A 20,999-nucleotide genomic window follows, 5' to 3' on the forward strand; every position below is an offset into this window, starting at 1 on the left:
CAAATTGCAACAGGTTGCGTTTGGCGCTGGTCGGCGCACTGTCAAAAGGACGCAGGCGCCGCCAAAACGCATACTGCGCACGGCCTGTGTCCTCAGTGATAAAGATAGGGGATGCATGACGCATGCAGCGTCATGCGCCCGGAGGCGCAGCAGGGGGCGGGGCTTAGCTGCAGCCTTTAACGCAAATGTGAAACCGGCCTAAGCTATTTGGAGTGAGATGAGAAGCAACGCAAAATATGGGTTAATAAAAAAGAACAAGAGCGAGGGAGAAGAGTAAAAAGAAGAATGGAAAAGGATAAATATGTTATGGGTGGGATGTAAAAATAGAGAACATGGAAATGAAATGTAAAGTATAGATAGCAACAAAGAGAAAGGAAGAGATAAACCGGAAAAAAAAGAGATGTGGGCGAGGAGTAGAAGAGGGTTAATAGAAAGGAGATGGGAAAAGTGGAATAATAAAAATATGAAGGCAGAAAATTGAAAAAGAATAAGAGACTCAAAAAGAGCGGAGGGCTCGAATACAGAGAACTATCACAATGAGAGTGCAGGATGAGAGTGCAATAATGAGAGACTAATGGATAGAGAGGAGGGGTGACAGAATATGAGAATGAAGGGGGAAATGAATGAGGGTGACTAAAAGGAAAAATAAAGGGAGGGAATGAAAGAGGCAATGTGAGCCGGTCTATACAGAGGGGGCAGAAGAAGTGATCGGAAGCAGAAAATGGACAAGTACCACCAGAAAGCAGGGGGAGGAGAGACAGAACACAATGAACAGAATACAAGAGAGCAGCTGTAGAAAAGGCAGGAAAGAGACCTGGGTTTATTAGAAGAGGGAGGGAAAAAACACTCAGGGACAGATTTAAGTAGATTAGTATGTACAGTCCTTACCTATCAAGCCTTCTCATTTCTTGCTATTTTTCATGCACTTCCAAGCAACAAGTCCCAGGTACTGGTAGCAGGGATCTAGTCTGGGTGTCACATACTTGCATGCAGGCGCAGACATACAGCAGCTGTCAGACACAGCTGGGGGAGGTAAGCTGCTGGCTTGGAGATGTCGCCTATGGATTTCTATATGGGATGATTGAGGTAGTACATTTGTGCTTATAATGTGTCTATGGCATTGTAAAACGTGGAGTGGTATGAAATATATGGATGCCATATACATATCGTGCCAGGCTCTGTACGGATGGGTTGCGAGAGGCATACTATATATATCAGCATATTTCTGTGCTGCAGAGTGAATGGCATTTGCTAATGCAGTGCAGCTGCAGTGCCTGGAGTTGTAGGATGTATGCGGTGCTACAGAGCTGGCAGTGGGTATAGATAGGGTGGCAATGCATGTATATGGGGTATATATTGTATGTAGCCACTGCTGGCCCAGACTCCTACAGGTGACTGATCCACGCGTGGGAGGGTTGGGATTAACTACCCTTCTGTCCTTTTTTTATTTCAGCTTTCGATCTGGAGGAAAAGTGAGAAATGGTGAAAAGGAGCCAGATACAAGTGAATGAGTTCACCCCTAGAGTATGAAGAGTAAATAGTGGGATGTGTGAGAATGAGGGGTTCGCTCTGTATGTATGTATCCTTATAACCTCTCGGCCAAACTGGGCTCTTCACCTACAAGATATTAAGAATTATTACAGCGAAGGCCCATCTCTTCAAATCTCCTCTTTGGGATGGACAATGACAATCTAAGAGGGATCAGGACAAGCTCCAACATCCTCGTCTTGACCCCTGGACACACCACTGTAGCAGCATGACACCATCCTTGCCTCTCATGCCAACAACTCTGCCCCCTGCCTCTGGTGTGTTGTCCGTACGTGGTCCTGGGTGGGGAGTAGTCTATGGGATGATCTGTGGTTGTGGAGTCTTGTGCAATGGACTGGTCTTAGCCGTACTTCTCAGTTGTAGACACACCTTGGTATCTGACCTGTATGTGGTGAACCTGGCGTTGGCCGACCTCCTCTCTTTACTTGGCATGCCATTACTTATCCATCAGCTGCTCCATGATAGAGGCTGGGTCTTTGGAGATATCCTGTGTCGTGCTGTGACCGCCTTGGACTTAAACAATCAAATCACTGGTGTGGGCATTATTACTGCCCTCTGCGTTGACAGGTAATAAGTCTTTGATGCTGTGGGTATTTCTTTTACTTTATTTTCACCTGTAAGACTTTGCCTTATCGTCTTCTTCTGTTTCTGGGACATTGGTTAAAAATGCCTATAGTGACCTGAATCCTGAAAGTTAAATCTGCAACGATATGGTTTTTTGGGCATGTGAGGGTGGAATCATGCAGCATTAATTTTTTGCAAAATTTTGGTTGCAAAATCTAGACAAAAACTTGGCATTAAAGTACAATGCAATGTAACGCTGGCCATAGGCATTAGTTAGCTGTCAAATGAACGATTGTTTGACTGTTTGACTGACACCTATCTCTCCAGACTCCACGATACACAAGAAGACTTAGCTTCTATGTTCCTTATGAAAGAGCAGCCGCCAGAATCATTTGGCAACAGCTTATCTCCTCTCTGAACTAAAAGGTTATCTCCTAACTGATCAATACTTATGTCTCCTGATATACCCTATTGGGGTACAGTTGGAAGGCTCTCATGCTCTTTACATGGTCAGCTGAATTTGCCAAAGTTTGCCGGGTTTGGCCAACCTTTATCTAATTTAGATGGGGCCTTAAAGTGGTTTTCCAGTTTCTGGAAAAACCCTTCACGCCTTCTGCAGTTTGTATTAAAAAAAGACTATCCCCAAGTCTAGTGCTAAGTTTCCACCGCTGCTCTCGGAGGCTGATATTGTGGGTGAGACTCCTTCACTCACATTGTAAAAGTCTCCATGGATTGTAGACATGCTGATTTTATAACTGCAGCAATCCCTACACGTTCTAGAAATGCTGCTGATTTTCTCTACAGACATACTTCATTCCAATGCAATAAGATAAATATGCTGTAAAATTGTGCATCAAAATCAGTGGGTAACACACAGACACTTAATATCATGTTTTGGTAGATTTTAGGCCAGTTCCACACTGTAGGAGGATATGCCACCTAGGAACACCGGAAAACAGGGTGACCATCCCGATGAGGGTTTCAATTGTAGCCACATTGGTTGTTATCCAAATTTACCTAAGGGCAGATATTACTAAAGGTCTCATTCACACGTCATTATTTGGTCAGTATTTTACATCAGTGTTTGTAGGCCAAAACCAGAAGTGGAGCTTACATAGAAAAACCTAGAATTAAAAGATCTGTGTTTTGGAGACACTCCTGGTTTTGGCATACAAATACTGATGAAATACTGATCAAAAATACTGATCTAAAACTAGAGTTGTTGACCAGCAGTTGCTTATGGGGAAGGAGATGAGCAGACATCAGCGGTTTCCTTCCTTCTCTCTATTGAAAACACATGAATGCTCGGACAGGCTGAACATCTACATGTATAGTGGACTTAGGGTGATTTCACATTGCGTTCTGTGTCCCCGTCAGAGCATATGTCCGGAATCCCCAGCAAAACGGGGCCATAGACTCTAATGGTGACGGCAAAGCGAATGTGAGCTCTGCTGTGCACTTTTTTCAGGAGTCTACGCCTACAGGAGGTGGACACTCAGACGCAGTCTACTATGGCTAAGTGTCTGCCTCCTGTAGACGCACACTCTCGAAAATGAAGAGCGGCAGAATGCCCGTTCGCTCTGCCTTAACCATTACAGTATATGGCTTCGTCAGGAAAGGCGCCCAGACCCCGTTTTGCAGGAGGATTTTGGTCGTATGCCCCAAAGGGGACACAGAATGCAATGTGAAAGCACTCTTAGGAGAGATCGCTGTCTACCAATCGCGTGTTTGACTGACATCGGTCTCATTTGTGTGCGTACTTAGACATGGCTGACTATCACTGCGAATAACTTAATAGAAGATGGCCACTTAATAATGAAATCCTCTTTTCGGCAACATTTTAATCAGCTCAAGAGAGCTTTGTGGCAATATATATCTTATGACAGAAGCGAGAAACAGTCTGCTACGGCTAAGGCTTTGTGTCCTTTTGTATCTGGCTGTTCTTGTGATGTTCGTCCAACATCCTAAAAGCTGAAAACAGTCATCTTTTCGATATTGGAGAAATATCAAGTCTTGACTGATGACACGGAAGCGACTCAAGCCATTTTAGATAAGATTGTGTAGCACGGAACAGACATCGTTGGGCGACATACATAAAATCGGGGCAAATTATAGCAGTCACCAAGACATTTAGGCTGGTTGATTGTTTTCTGTTCTTCTTCCAAAGAATGGACCCCAGAAATAGATCTCATAGGACAATTCGAAGACTTTGCTGCTTATTGAGTCACGGCATAATTATTATTTGGAATGTGTTGGGTACATTTATTTTACTTGGAAAAGAAGGAGGAGGCAATGCCCTTTAAGTGCAGAGTGGCAATAAACCTACTTTTGTACAAGGTATTAGGAAAAAGACAGTGATACTCAGAGTTGCCCTAGAAACTGGAAGAAAGTGGGAGGGTTTGCCATTAATAACGGGGTAATCTATGAAAAAAATCACACAATCATGAAAAACAATCTACTAGTAAAGACTTTGTATGACACTTTAATGGTGACAGCTATAAGTAGTCAGGTCCTTTTTTTATAGGGAGAGTAAATTAAACTTAACATGAGGCTTTGTCCTAGATCCAGCTGTGCAGATAACAGCTGTTGTGTGCATGACATTCAGGGGTACATGTAACAAAAGCGTTTTTGCGATTAAAGGAATTTGTAGTTAAAAATGGCACTAAATATACCAGAGTCACAAAATTGCTGCTTGGATGTAAATTGGGTACATACTCCCAGAGCAACAGAATGAAGGCTATTATACAGCAGTGTAACTGTGAATCCAGCTCTGGGGGAGAATATACAAGCTCTATGCAGATGTTATCCTTGGTTAGATTGGAAGCTAAAACCCCTAACCACTGGGTCACTGTGCTTTTCTTAATTTTGTGCAACAGATGGGAGGAGTGGAGTGTGGGAGAGAAAGGCACAGAAGCACCCCAAACCATGCTGCTACTTTTGAGTAAGTGTATATCTCACAGCAGAGCTGGATGTACAGCTACACTGCTGTATAATTTCCTTCATCCTTGTTGCATTAGTTTCTCTTGGACTGGCTGGTTCTCTCCCACATTTACCCCCCAAAATATGTTGCTAGTTTAATTGGCTTCCCCTTTCCCCCCAAAAATATATAAAGATTCCTATCTCTAGAAATGTAAATCTACAATATATGTTATAATTAGTCACACTGAGGTCAGGGACCAATGAGGATCATGAAAATATCTTTATTGCCATGTTATCTATATAGACTCTATATAACCAACATAAATAAATATGATAAATGAAAGGCATTTTAAGGAATCTGCTGTTTACATATTTTCATTACATAATCATTACAATCATGTTTTTCAGACCTTAGTTTGAAGATGTAGAATATATCTGCACACTTAGCAACATTTTAGAAAAAAATCCAGAGAAAATTTTGATTGAATATAAAAATGATGTATGTGAAGTGTACCAAAGAAAATGTGTCACTCAGCTCACATCCACAATAAACAGGACCCAATCTACAAAGTCACATGTGTTATATAACATTCTGTATCTACCAAAGAGTATGTAGCTCTTATGCTACAAGGCCCCGGGAGAAAATGTCTCATTGGGCCCCTGTAACACATACCACGATTCATGATGCACAGTTACGGCAGAGAAATCTAGGTATAGTACAATGCCAAAGATTTCACTTACGGTACTTCTTACATTACAGGAGTGATATCTATTGTAAATTCTACAATACCATACAGCAGAGGGGATTCAGGTGATCGAAGGGTCAGAGGTTTCAGGGTTTCAGTACTTGTAGTATTAGAGGTAAATGAGATATTGATAAATGTACCCCACCAGTAGAAACTGTCCTCAACAGTGTACCCCTTACAAAAATCAAATTCCTATATAGTCTTCCATACAGTATAATGGGCCCCATATGTTACTCCATACAATATGAACCCCATATACAGTGTTACAGTTGCTGTAGTGGGAAGGTATGGAGATGCAACCCGGAAGTGGACCCTCTGGGTCACGGCTCCAGAGCCCCCAGGTGAGGACCACCCCCTATACAGGGAGTGTTAGGGGCAGACCCCCAGGGGATGGAACCGCGACAGCCAGAACCAAAGGGGCGACTAGGGCTAGGCAGGAGTGGAGGCACAGGCGTATCCGTACAGAGAGCACAGGAGAGCACAGAGAGCGTAGGGATCAGGCAGAGCGCAGGACCAGAGCGTAGTGGGTGCGGGAGGCTGGAAGCTGCAAAAGAAGACACAAAAAGCGGAAGGATGTGAGGAGCAGGGCCGAGTAGGAGCAACTGAGGAACACAGTACAGCAGGGGAGCAGAGGAGGGACTGACGGAGGCAGAGAAGGTAGAGGCAAGAGTAAGGGTGCAAGGAGCAAGAGCACAAACAGAGGCAGGATAATAGGGCCTGGGACAAGGAGCGTGCTGCAAAGACAGTGAAACCGTGTTAGAAGAACAGGCGTCTTACCTGTCCAGACGCCGGACATAAGTAGCGCTGGGCGCCGCCATGTTGGAGGCGGGGCCAGCGCGTCATGTTACCCAGGGGGCTGCGCGCCTGGAGGGAGGCAGTGCGCAGACTCCTGCCACCGGGGGAGCCGGAGGCCGGGCGCAGGGACGCGCCAGAGAGCAGGGGCACGCAGGGAAGAGCACGTCGCCGGGTAAGTGAAGCCCGGGGGCGTAACATACAGTATTGCTCCATACAGTATAATGAGCAACATATAATGTTCCACACAGTATAATGAACCCATATATTGCTCCATACAGTATAATGAGCCCCATATAATGCTCCATACCATATAATGGGCCCCATATATTGCTCCATACAGTATAATGAGCCCCATATAATGCTTCATACAGACTAATGTGCCCTATATAATGCTCGTAACAGAATAATGGGCCCCATATAATGGTCCATACAGTATAATGAGCCCCAATGCCTCATATAATGTGCCCCATACAATGTTTCATACAGAATGGGCCCCATATAATGCTCCATACAAAATAATGGACATCATATAATTCTCCATACCGAATGGGCCCCATATAATGCTCCATACAGTATGTGCCCCATATATTGCTCCATGCATAAAAAAAAAATCAAATACTCACCTCTCCTCGCTGGCCGCAGGCCCGGACTCCTCAGTGTCGGTGTCTTCCTGCTCTCTACACTGTGACTGCTCAGAGTGGGGGCACACAATAGTGACATCATCGTGCCCTCTGCCCTTAGATGTCACAGACCCAGAAAACGGGGAAGACACTGGAGCTGCGTAGGAAAAAGAAGAGGTAAGTATTGCTAGTGCCAGGGCCCTGAGCAAGCGGGGGGGGCCCACTCATGGGTGCTGGTCCATGCTCCCCTGACTCACGGGCCCCGACACTTGCCTGGGTGTGCCGTGTGTTGACGGTGGCCCTGCCTTTAATTATATATTTCTAAATAGTAAATATTTCAAAATAGTGCTATATGGTGCTTATTATTGGAGTTCAATAGGCAATTTATAGTACCTTGAAAAAGTATTCATATCCTGTGACCTGTTCCACATTTTTTCACATTTCACAAACTTAAATATATTTTATATGTTTTTTATGTGATATACCAACCAAAAGTAGCAAGTAAAGTGCATGTTTTTCTAAATATTTAAAAAATATAAGTCTGAAAATTGTGACATGCATTTGTATTCAGCCCCCTTGAGTCAATACTTTGTAACACTACCTTTCACGGCAATTACTGCTAAAAGTCTTTTGGTGTATGTCTACCAGCTTTGCACATTTAGAACCTGCCATTTTCGCCTATTCTTCTTTGCAAACTAACTTTCCTGATGGAAGGTCAACTTACGCTTCAGTCTCAAGTGTTTTGCAGCCTCTAAAATGTTTTCCTCCAGGATTTCCTTGTATTTAGCTCCATTCATCTGCCCATCAACTATGACCAGCTTTGCTCTCCATGCTGAAGAAAAGCATCCCCACATATAATGTTCCATACAGCATGAGCCCCATATATTGCTCCATACAGAATGGGCCCCACATAATGCTCCATACAAAATAATGGACATCATATAATTCTCCAAACCGAATGGGCCCCATATAATGCTCCATACAGTATGTGCCCCATATATTGCTCCATGCATAAAAAAAAATCAAATACTCACCTCTCCTCGCTGGCCGCAGGCCTGGACTCCTCAGTGTCGGTGTCTTCCTGCTCTCTACACTGTGACTGCTCAGAGTGGGGGCACACAATAGTGACATCATCGCACCCTCTGCCCTTAGATGTCACAGACCCAGAAAACGGGGAAGACACTGGAGCTGCGTAGGAAAAAGGAGAGGTAAGTATTGCTAGTGCCAGGGCCCTGAGCAAGCGGGGGGGGCCCACTCATGGGTGCTGGTCCATGCTCCCCTGACTCACGGGCCCCGACACTTGCCTGGGTGTGCTGTGTGTTGACGGTGGCCCTGCCTTTAATTATATATTTCTAAATAGTAAATATTTCAAAATAGTGCTATATGGTGCTTATTATTGGAGTTCAATAGGCAATTTATATTACCTTGAAAAAGTATTCATATCCTGTGACCTGTTCCACATTTTTTCACATTTCACAAACTTAAATATATTTTATATGTTTTTTATGTGATATACCAACCAAAAGTAGCAAGTAAAGTGCATGTTTTTCTAAATATTTAAAAAATATAAGTCAGAAAATTGTGACATGCATTTGTATTCAGCCCCCTTGAGTCAATACTTTGTAACACTACCTTTCACGGCAATTACTGCTAAAAGTCTTTTGGTGTATGTCTACCAGCTTTGCACATTTAGAACCTGCCATTTTTGCCTATTCTTCTTTGCAAACTAACTTTCCTGATGGAAAGTCAACTTACGCTTCAGTCTCAAGTGTTTTGCAGCCTCTAAAATGTTTTCCTCCAGGATTTCCTTGTATTTAGCTCCATTCATCTGCCCATCAACTATGACCAGCTTTGCTCTCCATGCTGAAGAAAAGCATCCCCACATAATGCTGCCTCCACCATGACTGATGGTGGGGCTGGTGTTTTCAAGGTGATGTACAGTGTTAGTTTTTTATGACACATAGCATTTTGTATTTAGTCAAAAATTTATATATTGGTCTTATCTGACCAGAGCACCTTCTTCCATATGCTAGCTATGTCTCCTATATGTTTTTTTGCAAACTGCAAATGCGACTTTTTATGGCTTGCTTTCAAAAATTGCTATTTTCTTGCCACCCTTCCATAAAGGCCAGATCTGTAGAGTATACGACTAATAGTTGTCTTGTGGACAGATTCTCCCATCTGAGCTGTAGATTTCTGCAGCTCCTCTAGAGTGACCATAGGCTTCTTGGCTGCTTTTCCGGTTAGTGTTCTCCTTGCTTGGGATGTCAGTTTAGGTGGAAGTTCATGTCTCGGTAGGTTTGCAATTGTGCCATACTCCTTCCATTTTTGAATGATGGACTGAAAATTGCTCCATGAGATATTCAGAGCTTAGGCTATTTTTTTTATAATAGTCCATAAAGAGGATAGCACTCACTTCATCCATAAAAGAAAGGAGCTGCAATCCATAATACAATTCATACAGCATTACTCAGCAAGGCATAGAAGAAAACAAAAAAAATATTTCAGGTAACGCGTTTCAGGCCTATGCGTTCCTAGTCTGAGTTTTCAATTAAGGATTGAAATAAAGCCACCTTTCTTTTATGGATGAAGTGAGTGCTGGTCTCTTTTTTTTTCTGCTTTGAGTTTTTTGACCTTGCACACAACAGGTGAGCTGAATATTTTTTTCACTATATATTTTTTATAACCTAACCCTACTTTACTCTTCTCCACAACTTAATCCCTGACCAAGAGCTGCAGATCAGCATAGAAGCTGATCAGCAGTGGTGTGTAGCGACTGCTACATTCTACATCCATTCAACATTTACATCCATCCCCATCCGTTGTAACTGCTAGCAATCCTCACCTATCTGACATTGATGACCTAACATATAATTGGCCTGGAGAACCCCTTTAATAATATAATAATATTTCATAAAGATTGGGCTGCCTACAGACAAGAGCTAGGATTATGCATAGTAAGTATTATGAGTAAAACAAGAAAGAGATGAGGATTATTAAATCATAATTATCATTTCAGGTGACTGTTCAGACTAATCCGTGTTCTCTGTGTATTTGTAATAGCATTATCTCTGACATTTTTATGACTACCCTGCATTTTTCACCAGTTTTGCTCTTGGCAGACTCAATTTCCGATTTTCAGTTGTCTCTGAGCTAGTAGTTGGAGACTAGCTGCTGTAATACTCTGCACACAGACAGGGATTCCTCCTCTCCTATCTCTATATAGCACGTCACAAGTTCAGCAGCAGAATGGAGAACATTTTACAGCAATGCTTAGCAGTGTATCTGTGAATCCAGCTCTAGGGTGAGATAAACAGTTAGGCTGGGTTTACACTGCATTATGTCAGCCATTAATCGGCTACATGTATGTCATTTAATAGTCTTAGTTTAGACCAGCCTAGCAAACTTCCATATGCACATAATAAGCATTGATATAATAATTCTGTGTGCACAGAACCTCATGTTGAGGATGAACTGCTGCCTGCTTAAAAATCTTCTTATCTGACAAACAAGCATTTTGCTAATTTGTGAGATGATTGCCAGTCTGTTTAGCCACACCGATAATCAGGAAACGAGCGTTCCTAGGAATGCTCATTCCCAATTATCAGCCTATCTTTCACAAAAGCAGCAGTATGGTTTGGGTATGACTGCGCCTCTTTCTCCTTCTGTTCCGCCCTCTGGCCCTCTACATACAATTCAATAGGTAGCTGTAATCTGATCATTCAAGGAGCTGCAAGTCTGTCCTGTTTCATGCAAGACCTGATGTTTGGTAAAGATGTTTGGTAAAAGATCAGTGACCATTTACAGTTTGTTACTGATATCATGTGAGCCATAAGGTAAGTGTAGGCGAAGGAGTGTTTATTGGGTATCCTGCAGGAATCTACGAGCGTTAGTATTCATGGAGTACTTGTGTGTATGGAATTTACTGGGCATCTATGGCTAAAGTATGGCTTGGGGCAGACATATAATGTTATGGAATCCTTTGTGACTTATCTTCATCTTCAGAAACTGTTGGGCCAAATAAGAATTCTGGCGGGCCGCAGTCTAGTTGCTTAAAAACTTGTATGTGGCGACATATAGCTTTCACAATTTTCGACCTATTTTCAAATGTTTTGGGGTGAAGAGGATGTAATTGAGTCTTTCCATGTTTTTATAATACTGCAAATCCTGGCACTGCTGTTCAACAGATCCACCCTCTCATATGCACTTCTATCCATATCAATGACGTACCGATCTTTCTCTCCCTTGTTTGCAGATATGTAGCTGTGGTGCACTCTTCTACCATGGGCCAAAGACGGAGTGTGCGTTGTACCTGGATAGTGACCGGATGTGTTTGGCTGTGTTCCCTTCTCCTCAGTACTCCGGCTCTCCTCTACTCTGGAGTCAGATGGGGAGATGGTGTGGCCCTGTGTGTATTGGATCTTCCTGGTGCTCCGCCATCCCTGTATTGGTACACACTGATGCATAGCCTCCTGACATTTCTACTGCCCTTGTCAGTCATAGTAGTATTGTACTCTCTCACACTTCACCACCTCTCTCGGGTCATGAGAAGAGTCCAAAGGGCACCATCTCAGCGCAGTCGGAGGGTTACACGTATGGCTCTGGCTATTGTGGCTGCTTTTCTGTTCTGCTGGGCTCCCTTCCACGCAGTGCAACTTGTCAATCTGTTCTCCACTGGACCTCCCTCAAACTCTACTTTCTACCTCAATCAAGCTGCTATTTGCCTGGGCTATGCTCATAGCTGTGTCAGTCCTCTGCTGGTTATCTGCTGCACTGAGGGCTTCCGAGAACGTCTCCCGCATGCACGGTGAGCACTTTTAGTCATTTTCCTATGGATAAAAGTTTATGGCACTTGCCTGTAGAGATTGGAACATAAAGCCTTAATACATTGGACAATACTACAGACACTAATGTTTTGTACAACTGCAGCAGTGAAAAAGAGAGAGAGTACTATTCTGTTAATAATAAAGTGATTCAATTGATAAAGGGGAGAGAGACAGGATAGGTGCCAGCAGCAGAAGTGCCAGACTCATTGTAAATGTTCAGTGATATGGTGCAACTGGCATTCGAATTACAACTTTTTTCTTTCTTTATTCTTAATGCACTAGAAAGCAGCAGTAAGACAGCACAATATTTTTAACGAAAACACAAAACAAAACCTAAACATCAGTATCAGTCATAGATGGTGTGCTAACTTGTCACAAGCAACTGTACTAAGCTTTTGCATTTCTAACGCAATCCTTTTTGTGAAGGAGAATAATTGTTTTTAAAAATAGAGAATTCCACAAATTCCAGACATTTAACTGCGACTATCTACCTCACAAAGTGTGCAAACAATTTTTTTTGCACTCTTGTTTTACCAGTCAAGTTTTACATCGGTACACGCCACAATATAGCATTCTGTTGCAGGTTCTGACTTTTTGGACATGCACCTACCTATCACTTCTTACTACATCATTTTTTTTAAAGAAGTGGGTTGAAGCTGGTTAAATAGAAGAAAAAATGTTTTAACAATATAGACATTTAACTGCACGTCTGTTTTTGAAAACCTGTGTAACTAGTCCAATTTGACAACTGTACATGCCATACCTAGGCTGTGGCATGCTAGGTACATTTTGCTTTCCTTAGTGTAAAGCAGTGGTAGCATAGTACACAGTGATTAGGCATTGACCCATAAAGTTCAAGTATAAAAGTTTCTTTAATGTGTTATCTTCACACAAATGCATATAACTTCAGTGCATATAAGTTCAGTGCATATTATCAGTGTTCACTTCACACCAGTTCATAGCACTATATAGTACCCGACATCCTTTAGATTGCAGTCACTACACATGTTAGTCCTCCACTGACTAGTTCCCGTCGGTGTCCTGTCTATCACAGTCTCTACTCACAGACGTACACAGTCCTCGATATCCTCCGGGTCGCAGCCGGGCACCATATCCACCTGGTTGCAGCCGTTAAACACGCTGTGGGTGCCAGGCGTATTGGCCCCGCTCTGTCCTGTGCTCTGCACACCAACTGCTCTGCACAGCAACAAGCACCACCTCACTTTGGCCCTGACACACCTGAGACTCATCAGACTCCCTCAGACCTGCTCAGATCTTACTATCCCTTTCCTGCAGGGCTTTTATCACAGAAACCTGTGGCTTTCAGCCTGGGTCTGGAATGGAACAGACTGCAATACTATCATACTGCAATCTGTTTCATACACAACATCCAGAGCAGGTTTTCCCTATCTCTGCCTTGGACACTAACATAAAAATGTCCAAAGGACCAGGGAAGAAATATCAAAAGTGCAATCATATAATCCCTTTAAAAATATGAAACTTTAATAAATTGAGGTAAAAAACACCCCCCCAGTGCAATAACACAATTAACAAACTCTATACAATAATAACCTACGATAGTCCTACACTAGCCTGCTATCCCTTCCTGACAGTGGAGGTTGGCACCTTAAAAGATACAATTTTGCGCCCCCACTCCGCGGCGGCTGTCCCAGACTCACCCTAAATGACCCTTATAAACTACAGGTGGGAAAACAATGAGCAAATAAAAGAGATGAAAGATAGTGCTTAATATAATACACAGGCAATTAATGTACAATATATAAAAGACAGGCTATTACATGTAAACATAGAGAAACCTCTTGTATAACCAATAGATTGTAGCAAGTCTTGTCTTTTTGGGTATTAATAGACCACAGAAAATATAGATTCCATAAGCTACCAGTAGATAGTGGCAGTCTTGTCTTTTTGGGTATTAATAGACAACAGAAAACATAGATTCCATATGCATTATCAAATAAAGCCAAAAAAAACCTCTCTGCAGTAAAATCAGACAAGCACAGACAAGAGGTAAAAAATAGCGTGGTTCAATAAAGGAACATCAGAATTATATCCATATTAGTTCCCATAGAAGGCAGTGGATAATACCTATTGCCAAAAAAAAAAAATTATAGAAACAGCATGGGGTTAATCCAAACTTAGCTTCCAGCCTCACTAACATTAACATGTTCAAGACTAACACTTTTATTATCAGTCTGCATTGCAGTCACAGCTATGCCCGTCACTGCCATGCACACCTATGGCCTTCATACACCTCCGTGCATATCCTGGGGAGAACATACAGTGCCCCCTACCTGTAACAGTGGTCACTGCCTCACATTACAAATACAGTGGGTAGGGAAAGTATTCAGACCCCCTTTAAATTTTTCACTCTTTGTTTCATTGCAGCCATTTGGTAAATCACCCCATCATGACTGAAAAAACAGAACTGTAGAAATTTTTGCAAATTTATTAAAAAAGAAAAACTGAAATATCACATGGTGATAAGTATTCAGACTCTTTGCTCAGACACTCCTATTTAAGTCACATGCTGTCCATTTCCTTGTGATCCGCCCTGGGATGGTTCTACTCCTTCATTGGAGTCCAGTTGTGTTAAATTAAACTGATAGGACTTGATTTGTAAAGGCGCACACCTGTCTATATAAGACCTCACAGCTCACAGTGCATGTTAGAGCAAATGAGAATAAAGAGGTCAAAGGAACTGGCCAAGCAGCTCAGAGACAGAATTATGGCAAGGCACACATCTGGCCAAAGTTACAAAAGAATTTCTGCAGTACTCAAAGTTCGTAAGAGCACAGTGGTCTCCATAATCCTTAAATGGAAGAAGTTTGGGACCACCAAAAGTCTTCCTAGACCTGGCCGTCCAGTCGAACTGAGCATCCATGGGAGAAGAGCCTTGGTGAGAGAGGTAAAGAAGAACCCCAAGATCACTGTGGCTGATGCAGTTCGGAGATGGGAGACAGTTCCACAAAGTCAACTATCACTGCAGCCCTCCACCAGTTGGGTCTTTATGGCAGTGTAGGGTTGGTGGGCCGGACTGGGGGGGGGGTGGTCCCTCTGGATACCGCGCAGAGACGTACAGACACAAGATGGAGGCAAGTTTCGGGTGCAACAGGTCCAAGTTTATTCTTTCCTTCACCGTCCTCCAGACGGCCTCACAGCACACCGCACTTTCCTTCACAATTCTCCGGTTACAGAAACACAGGGTGACACACTTTCTCCAGGGACGTATATTTACGTACCGTCCCCTTTTTCACTCAGTGACACTCTGACAGCTCCGTCACTGTGGCTGCCTTAGGCCTATACACCAACAGTAGTGCTACTGGTCAAGCGTCGGTCCAATACGGTGTCCCACACCCGGAGCCTCGTCTATACTGCGGTTCTTCCTGTCAGGACCACCCCCTGACTTCCTTTCTCCTCAGTCCCCCTGGTTGGATTTTTCCTCACAGTGCCACAACTGTCACAGTGTCCTCGTCACTTGAGCTCCCCCTGGGGACTGGAACTTTCTGGAACCCTCCTGTCAAATTTATATCTTTCCCTGTTCCCTCTAACTCCGCCCCCCATGACCAACGGTTTCTTAAGCCCTAAGCTGTTGTCAAGTCCTATGCTCACACTCCTCCCTGCCCTCTAATGGTCAACCCAAGGTACTGCACGTCCACTACACTTTCCTAGCTGTTTCTCCACTGTAATAACTGACACCTGTCTAAACTGTGCAAACCTTCCTTTCTCTTTTCTGACAAGTCCGTCCATCAGGTCACCTTCCCTACAGCAGAGTGGCCCAACGGAAGCCTCTCAGTGCAAGACATATAAAAGCCGGCATAGAGTTTGCTAAAAAACACATGAAGGACTCCCAGACTATGAGAAATAAGAATCTCTGGTCTGATAAGACGAAGATAGAACTTTTTGGTGATAATTCTAAGCAGTATGTGTGTAGAAAACCAGGCACTGCTCATCACTTGCCCAATACAATCCCAACAGTGAAACATGGTGGTGGCAGCATCATGCTATGGGGGTGTTTTTCAGCTGCAGGGACAGGATGACTAGTTGCAATTGAAGGAAACATGAATGCGGCCAAGTACAGAGATATCCTGGATGAAAACCTCTTCCAGAGTGCTCTGGACTAAAGACTTGGCCAAAGGTTCACCTTCCAACAAGACAATGACTCTAAGCACACAGCTAAAATAACAAAGGAGTGTGTTATGAATGAGTCACCGAAGGAGGAAAAAACAAAAATACAAGCTAAGTCCAGAAAACCGGAGAGGTTGGTAGCTATCGGATTGCAGACCCCTGATCCTATCCACAACATCCACAACAACTAACAGTAGCCATGGGGGGGTTCCTACGATGCCTTAGACCCCTCGATCACAGCCGGAGAACTAAATAGGCCTAAAGAAAGAAAGGGGAAATCTAAACTGCCCCAGAGCAGACCCCACAGCAATCGGCAGCCCCCAACATATAATGACGGTGAAGCAAGATGAAAACACTAACACAGATAGAAAGATAGGTTGAGCAAACGATGGGGCCCAAGCGAACTATAAAGGACAGGATAGAAAAGCTGCTGTCTGCAATCCGTAAAAAACCCTACCAAAAAGTGTCCCAACCGTCTGATAGGAAAAACAGGCCCTGAAGTCGCTAGGACTTCAAAAAGACTATATCAGCACTCAGGTAAATTCTGAAGACAGAGCAAAGACAAACTGAACAGAGACAAAAATGGAACTCAGCACACCCCCGACCGGGGATGGCTGAACTCCAAAAAACAAGGTAAACAAAACAAAACTAATAAGTTCAATAGCAGAGCAAAAACTTATCTTTGGGAAGCAGGAATCAGACTGGTCTCCAAGAATCCAGCAGAGAATCACCAGCGACTCAGAAGGGCGTCGGCTGCCTTATATCCAGTCAGAATTTCCTGCTACCCAGTCATCATCTGCCAGATCAGGTGTTTGGAAATCAGCCTCACTACCTTCCTTCACCAGAAGAGGGAGTTCATCAGACATCGACGGTGAAGGGGAAAATGAACTCACAACAGGAGTGGCTTTGTGACCATTCTTGCCTGGCCCAGCCAGAGCCCTGACCTAAACCCAATTGAGCATCTCTGGAGAGACCTAAAAATGGATGTCCACTAACTTTCACCATCCAACCTGATGGAACTGGATAGGATCTGCAAGGAAGAATGGAGGAGGATCCCCAAATCCAGGTGTGAAAAACTTGTTGCATCATTCCCAAGAAGACTCATGGCTGTACTAGATCAAAAGGGTGCTTCTACTCAATACTGAGCAAAAGGTCTGAATACTTGTGACCAAGTGATAATTTAGTTTTTCTTTTTTAATAAATTTTCAAAAATTTCTACATTTGTTTTTTTTTTCAGTCAAGATGGGGTGCAGAGTGTATATTGATGAGAAAAAAAAATGAACTTTTTGAATTTACCATATGGCTGCAATGAAACAGTGAAAAATTTAAAGGGGTCTGAATACTTTCCGTACCCACTGTACCTCCCTACCTATCAGTTCTTCTTACATTCTTTTGGCAAAGGTTGAATAATTGGGGTTGAAAAGATTTGCAAAAGGTATAGTGTTGTACAAAATGTAGAAAAAGTGACTATGGTAACTTGTCTTTTCAGGGCACTTGGAGACTTCACAGTATTGCGATTTTCTGCAAATCAAGTTTCTGGAAAAATTTGTGTAACTTAGCAAATTTGAATTCAAAAGATTAGATCATTTCTATTGGCCATCCTTTAAGTCATTGTCTATGACTCTACTGAACCTGCAACTTGACCAGGAATAAATGCCAAGCCATAAACTCTTCTACATACAGTCTGTTTTTGGGGTTTAAAATCTATAATTAGTTGGTCTCTTAAAGATTTTAATCATAAAAATCCAATTTGAATAACAGAGGAATAGCACAATGCAGAGATCTAAGATATGATGCTCCTAAATTCTTATAATATGGAAAATCCAATAATCAGACATGTCAGGAGTGGCAACTGGTCCTCTTTAAATGAAAGGGAATAAGAAATCATATAATTCACATAAAGATATAAGAATAAAAAGGATGTGTTCGGATGTGCCTCTAGTTAGTTAGTGCTAATTCACAAGTCACTTTTTCATAAATGAGTGCTATGGGGTACTTCACTTATCCGTGATTTTTAGCAAACCGAGTGGTCTGTGCAAAATCGAGGAAACATGTCTGATATTGATCCGAGTATCGGATCAAACTCAGGAATGAAAATCTTTGGGTCAGTGTAAAAAAATCGGATATCACTTGGGTGCTATTCGTTAACACAATAGTAGTATTTTGGTTAATATTTTACATAAGTATTTGTAAGTCAAAATCTGAAGTGGAACAACCAGAGGAAAAGTAGAATAGAAACCCGTCACCACTTCTGGATTTATCACCCACTCCTGGTTTTGGCTTAAAAATACTGATGTAAAATACTGACCAAATACTGAACGTGTGAATGTGGCCACAGACTGGAGAAGAAGAAACTTTTTTTTTATCTCATCATTGAAAAAAACTGATGGAACTCAGATTAAACTCTGTTGACACCCTGATGAAAATTGGATGATACTCGGATGAAAATCACTGATGAAACTGGGTCCTTTTTTCTCGTACATGAAAAAAACCCTCTAACGTCTGAAGGAACCTTAGGACACTGGTATGTACTCATCTGTGCGGATGCAGATATTTACTACTGCATCGGTATGCCTTCGATTTCATACAGAGCCATTTTTCTACTGAATGCCACATGTATGAATCTATTCTTCACTAGAAGCATTGTTTCTCTCAATATACATAAGGCCCCTGACGGAGAGTGGTACAAAACTACGCGGAGTTACATTTGCATCTGTACAGATATCTGTGCATGAGGCCTTATAATGTGATGGCAGCAATATGCATATGCAGCAGCTCTGCTTATAGACATCAAGCTCTGTGGGGGTTTTTATATGTCTTATTAACCCCTTCATGACCGGGGGTATGTTTGGTTTTGCGTTTTCGTTTTTCGCTCCCCATCTTTCCGGAGCCATAACGTCTTCAATTTTCCATCAATATGGCCATGCAATGGCTTGTTTTTTGCGGAATGAGTTGTACTTTTGAACGACACCATTGGTTTTACCATATCGGGTCCTGGAAAACGGTGAAATTGCAAAAAAAAAGTGCAATCCCACATTTTTTTTGTTTTGCTTTTTTTACTAGGTTCACTAAATGCTAAAACTGACCTGCCATTATGATTCTCCAGGTCATTGCAAGTTCTTAGACACCAAACATGTCTAGGTTCTTTTTTATCTAAGTGGTGAAAAAAAATTCCAAACTTTGGTAAAAAAAAAATAAATATATATATTGCGCCATATTCCAATACCCGTAGCGTCTCCATTTTTCATGATCTCTGGTCGGGTGAGGGCCTATTTTTTGAGGGCTGAGTTGACTTTTTTTAATGATACCATTTCGGTGCAGATACGATCGTTAGATCGCCAGTTATTGCATTTTAATGCAATGTCGCGGTTACCAAAAAAAACATAATTCTTTCGTTTCTACTTTTTTCTCACTACGCCGCTTAACGATCAGGTTAATCCTTTTTTTTATTGATAGATCAGGCGATTCTGAATGCGGCAATACCAAATATGTGTATGTTTGATTTTTTTTATTGTTTTATTTTGAATGGGGCGAAAGGGGAGTGATTTTACTTATTTATTTATCTTTTAAAAAATTTTTAAAAACATTTTTTTTTTTACTTTTGGCATCCTTCAATAGTCTCCACGGGAGACTAGAAGCTGCCATAGCCCAAACGGCTCTGCCACACACAGGCAATAATCAGATCACCTGTATGTAACAGAATATCTCACTTGCTATGAGCATCGACAACCAGGCGGCACTCATAGCAATCCGGCAGTGACAATCATAGAGGTCTCCAGGAGACCTCTGGTTGACATGCCACCCCATCGGGTCACCGATGGGCAGATTTCCGGCACGATTGCTGGAAATGCATGTTAAATGCTGCTGTCAGCATTTGATAGCCTCATTTTATCGGGTTAGTAGCCATGGGTGGATCACGATTCCACCCGCGTTTATTCCAGGCACATGTCAGCAGTTCAAAACAGCTGACATGTGCCAGGAAAGATGTGGGATCACTGCTGGAGCACACATCAAAGGGAGGGCGTCCGACCTGGGCGTACTATTATGCCCAACATTGGAAAGGGGTTCAAAAGGTTGTCTCATTTTCAGTAATGGGTAAAATTGCAAAGCGCTTGTAAAAACAAGCAACTTTGCAATCTACCTCTTACTAAAAAAGTTCTCAAAAACGGAGGGAGTTTCTATTGTATAGTGTACAGCTCATTGTCTAGTTACCGGCCACCCTGCAGTCTCAGAGTAGCATTTACCTAGGCAAGGAAAGTGCATGGCTTGCAGGCACTATGTCTTTAGTCTGGAGCGCCGCTCTGAAGCTGGGCCCACATTGCTGGATCTGACCAACTTCAGTCCCCCTGAGCTTCCCCCATGCTGAAGAGGCAATTCTGCTTGCAGCATGGGAGAGCGCTCGGTCTGGACAATTGGCATAACCAGGCTGCTAAGTCTTGTGGCCAGGAGAGAACGGGAATTACAGAGGTGGGACCCACACCAATCCAATAATTATTACCTATCCATTGGATAGGTGGTAATATATGGAGGCTGGAATACCCTTTAAATTCACCAATTACAGGGATATATACATACTACCTTATGTACAGTGGAAGTTAGGTAAATATATATGATATTGATGTATTTTGGTCCCCATTACATATTGCTGTGTTAACCCCTTCACCCCCCAGCACGTTTTTACCTTCCTGACCACGCCAAATTTTTCAATTCTGACCAGTGTCACTTTATGAGGAAATAACTGTAATGGTCAACGTGTGACTGGACACAGCGCCTCCAGCAGGGCGAATTTATGACACACATGACCCTGGATACAGCGCCTCCAGCGAGGCGAATTT

General features: G+C 42.7%; 1 protein-coding gene across 1 annotated transcript in view; it reads left to right on the forward strand.

The window, feature by feature from the left end:
• Nucleotides 1–921: 921 nt before the first annotated feature.
• LOC141100450 (melanin-concentrating hormone receptor 1-like) overlaps nucleotides 922–20,999 on the forward strand; it is a 55,356-nt gene continuing 35,278 nt past the window's right edge. The window contains exons 1-3 of the mRNA XM_073588957.1: nucleotides 922–1,032; nucleotides 1,454–2,115; nucleotides 11,448–11,999. Coding sequence (XP_073445058.1) covers nucleotides 1,757–2,115; nucleotides 11,448–11,999 — 911 coding nt within the window. The 5' untranslated portion in view covers nucleotides 922–1,032; nucleotides 1,454–1,756. The remainder of the gene's footprint in view (nucleotides 1,033–1,453; nucleotides 2,116–11,447; nucleotides 12,000–20,999) is intronic.

This window comes from Dendrobates tinctorius, unplaced genomic scaffold (genome assembly GCF_039654945.1).
Source record: "Dendrobates tinctorius isolate UK_male_01 unplaced genomic scaffold, ASM3965494v1 ptg000104l, whole genome shotgun sequence".
In the NCBI taxonomy this organism is placed as follows: Eukaryota; Metazoa; Chordata; class Amphibia; order Anura; family Dendrobatidae; genus Dendrobates; species Dendrobates tinctorius.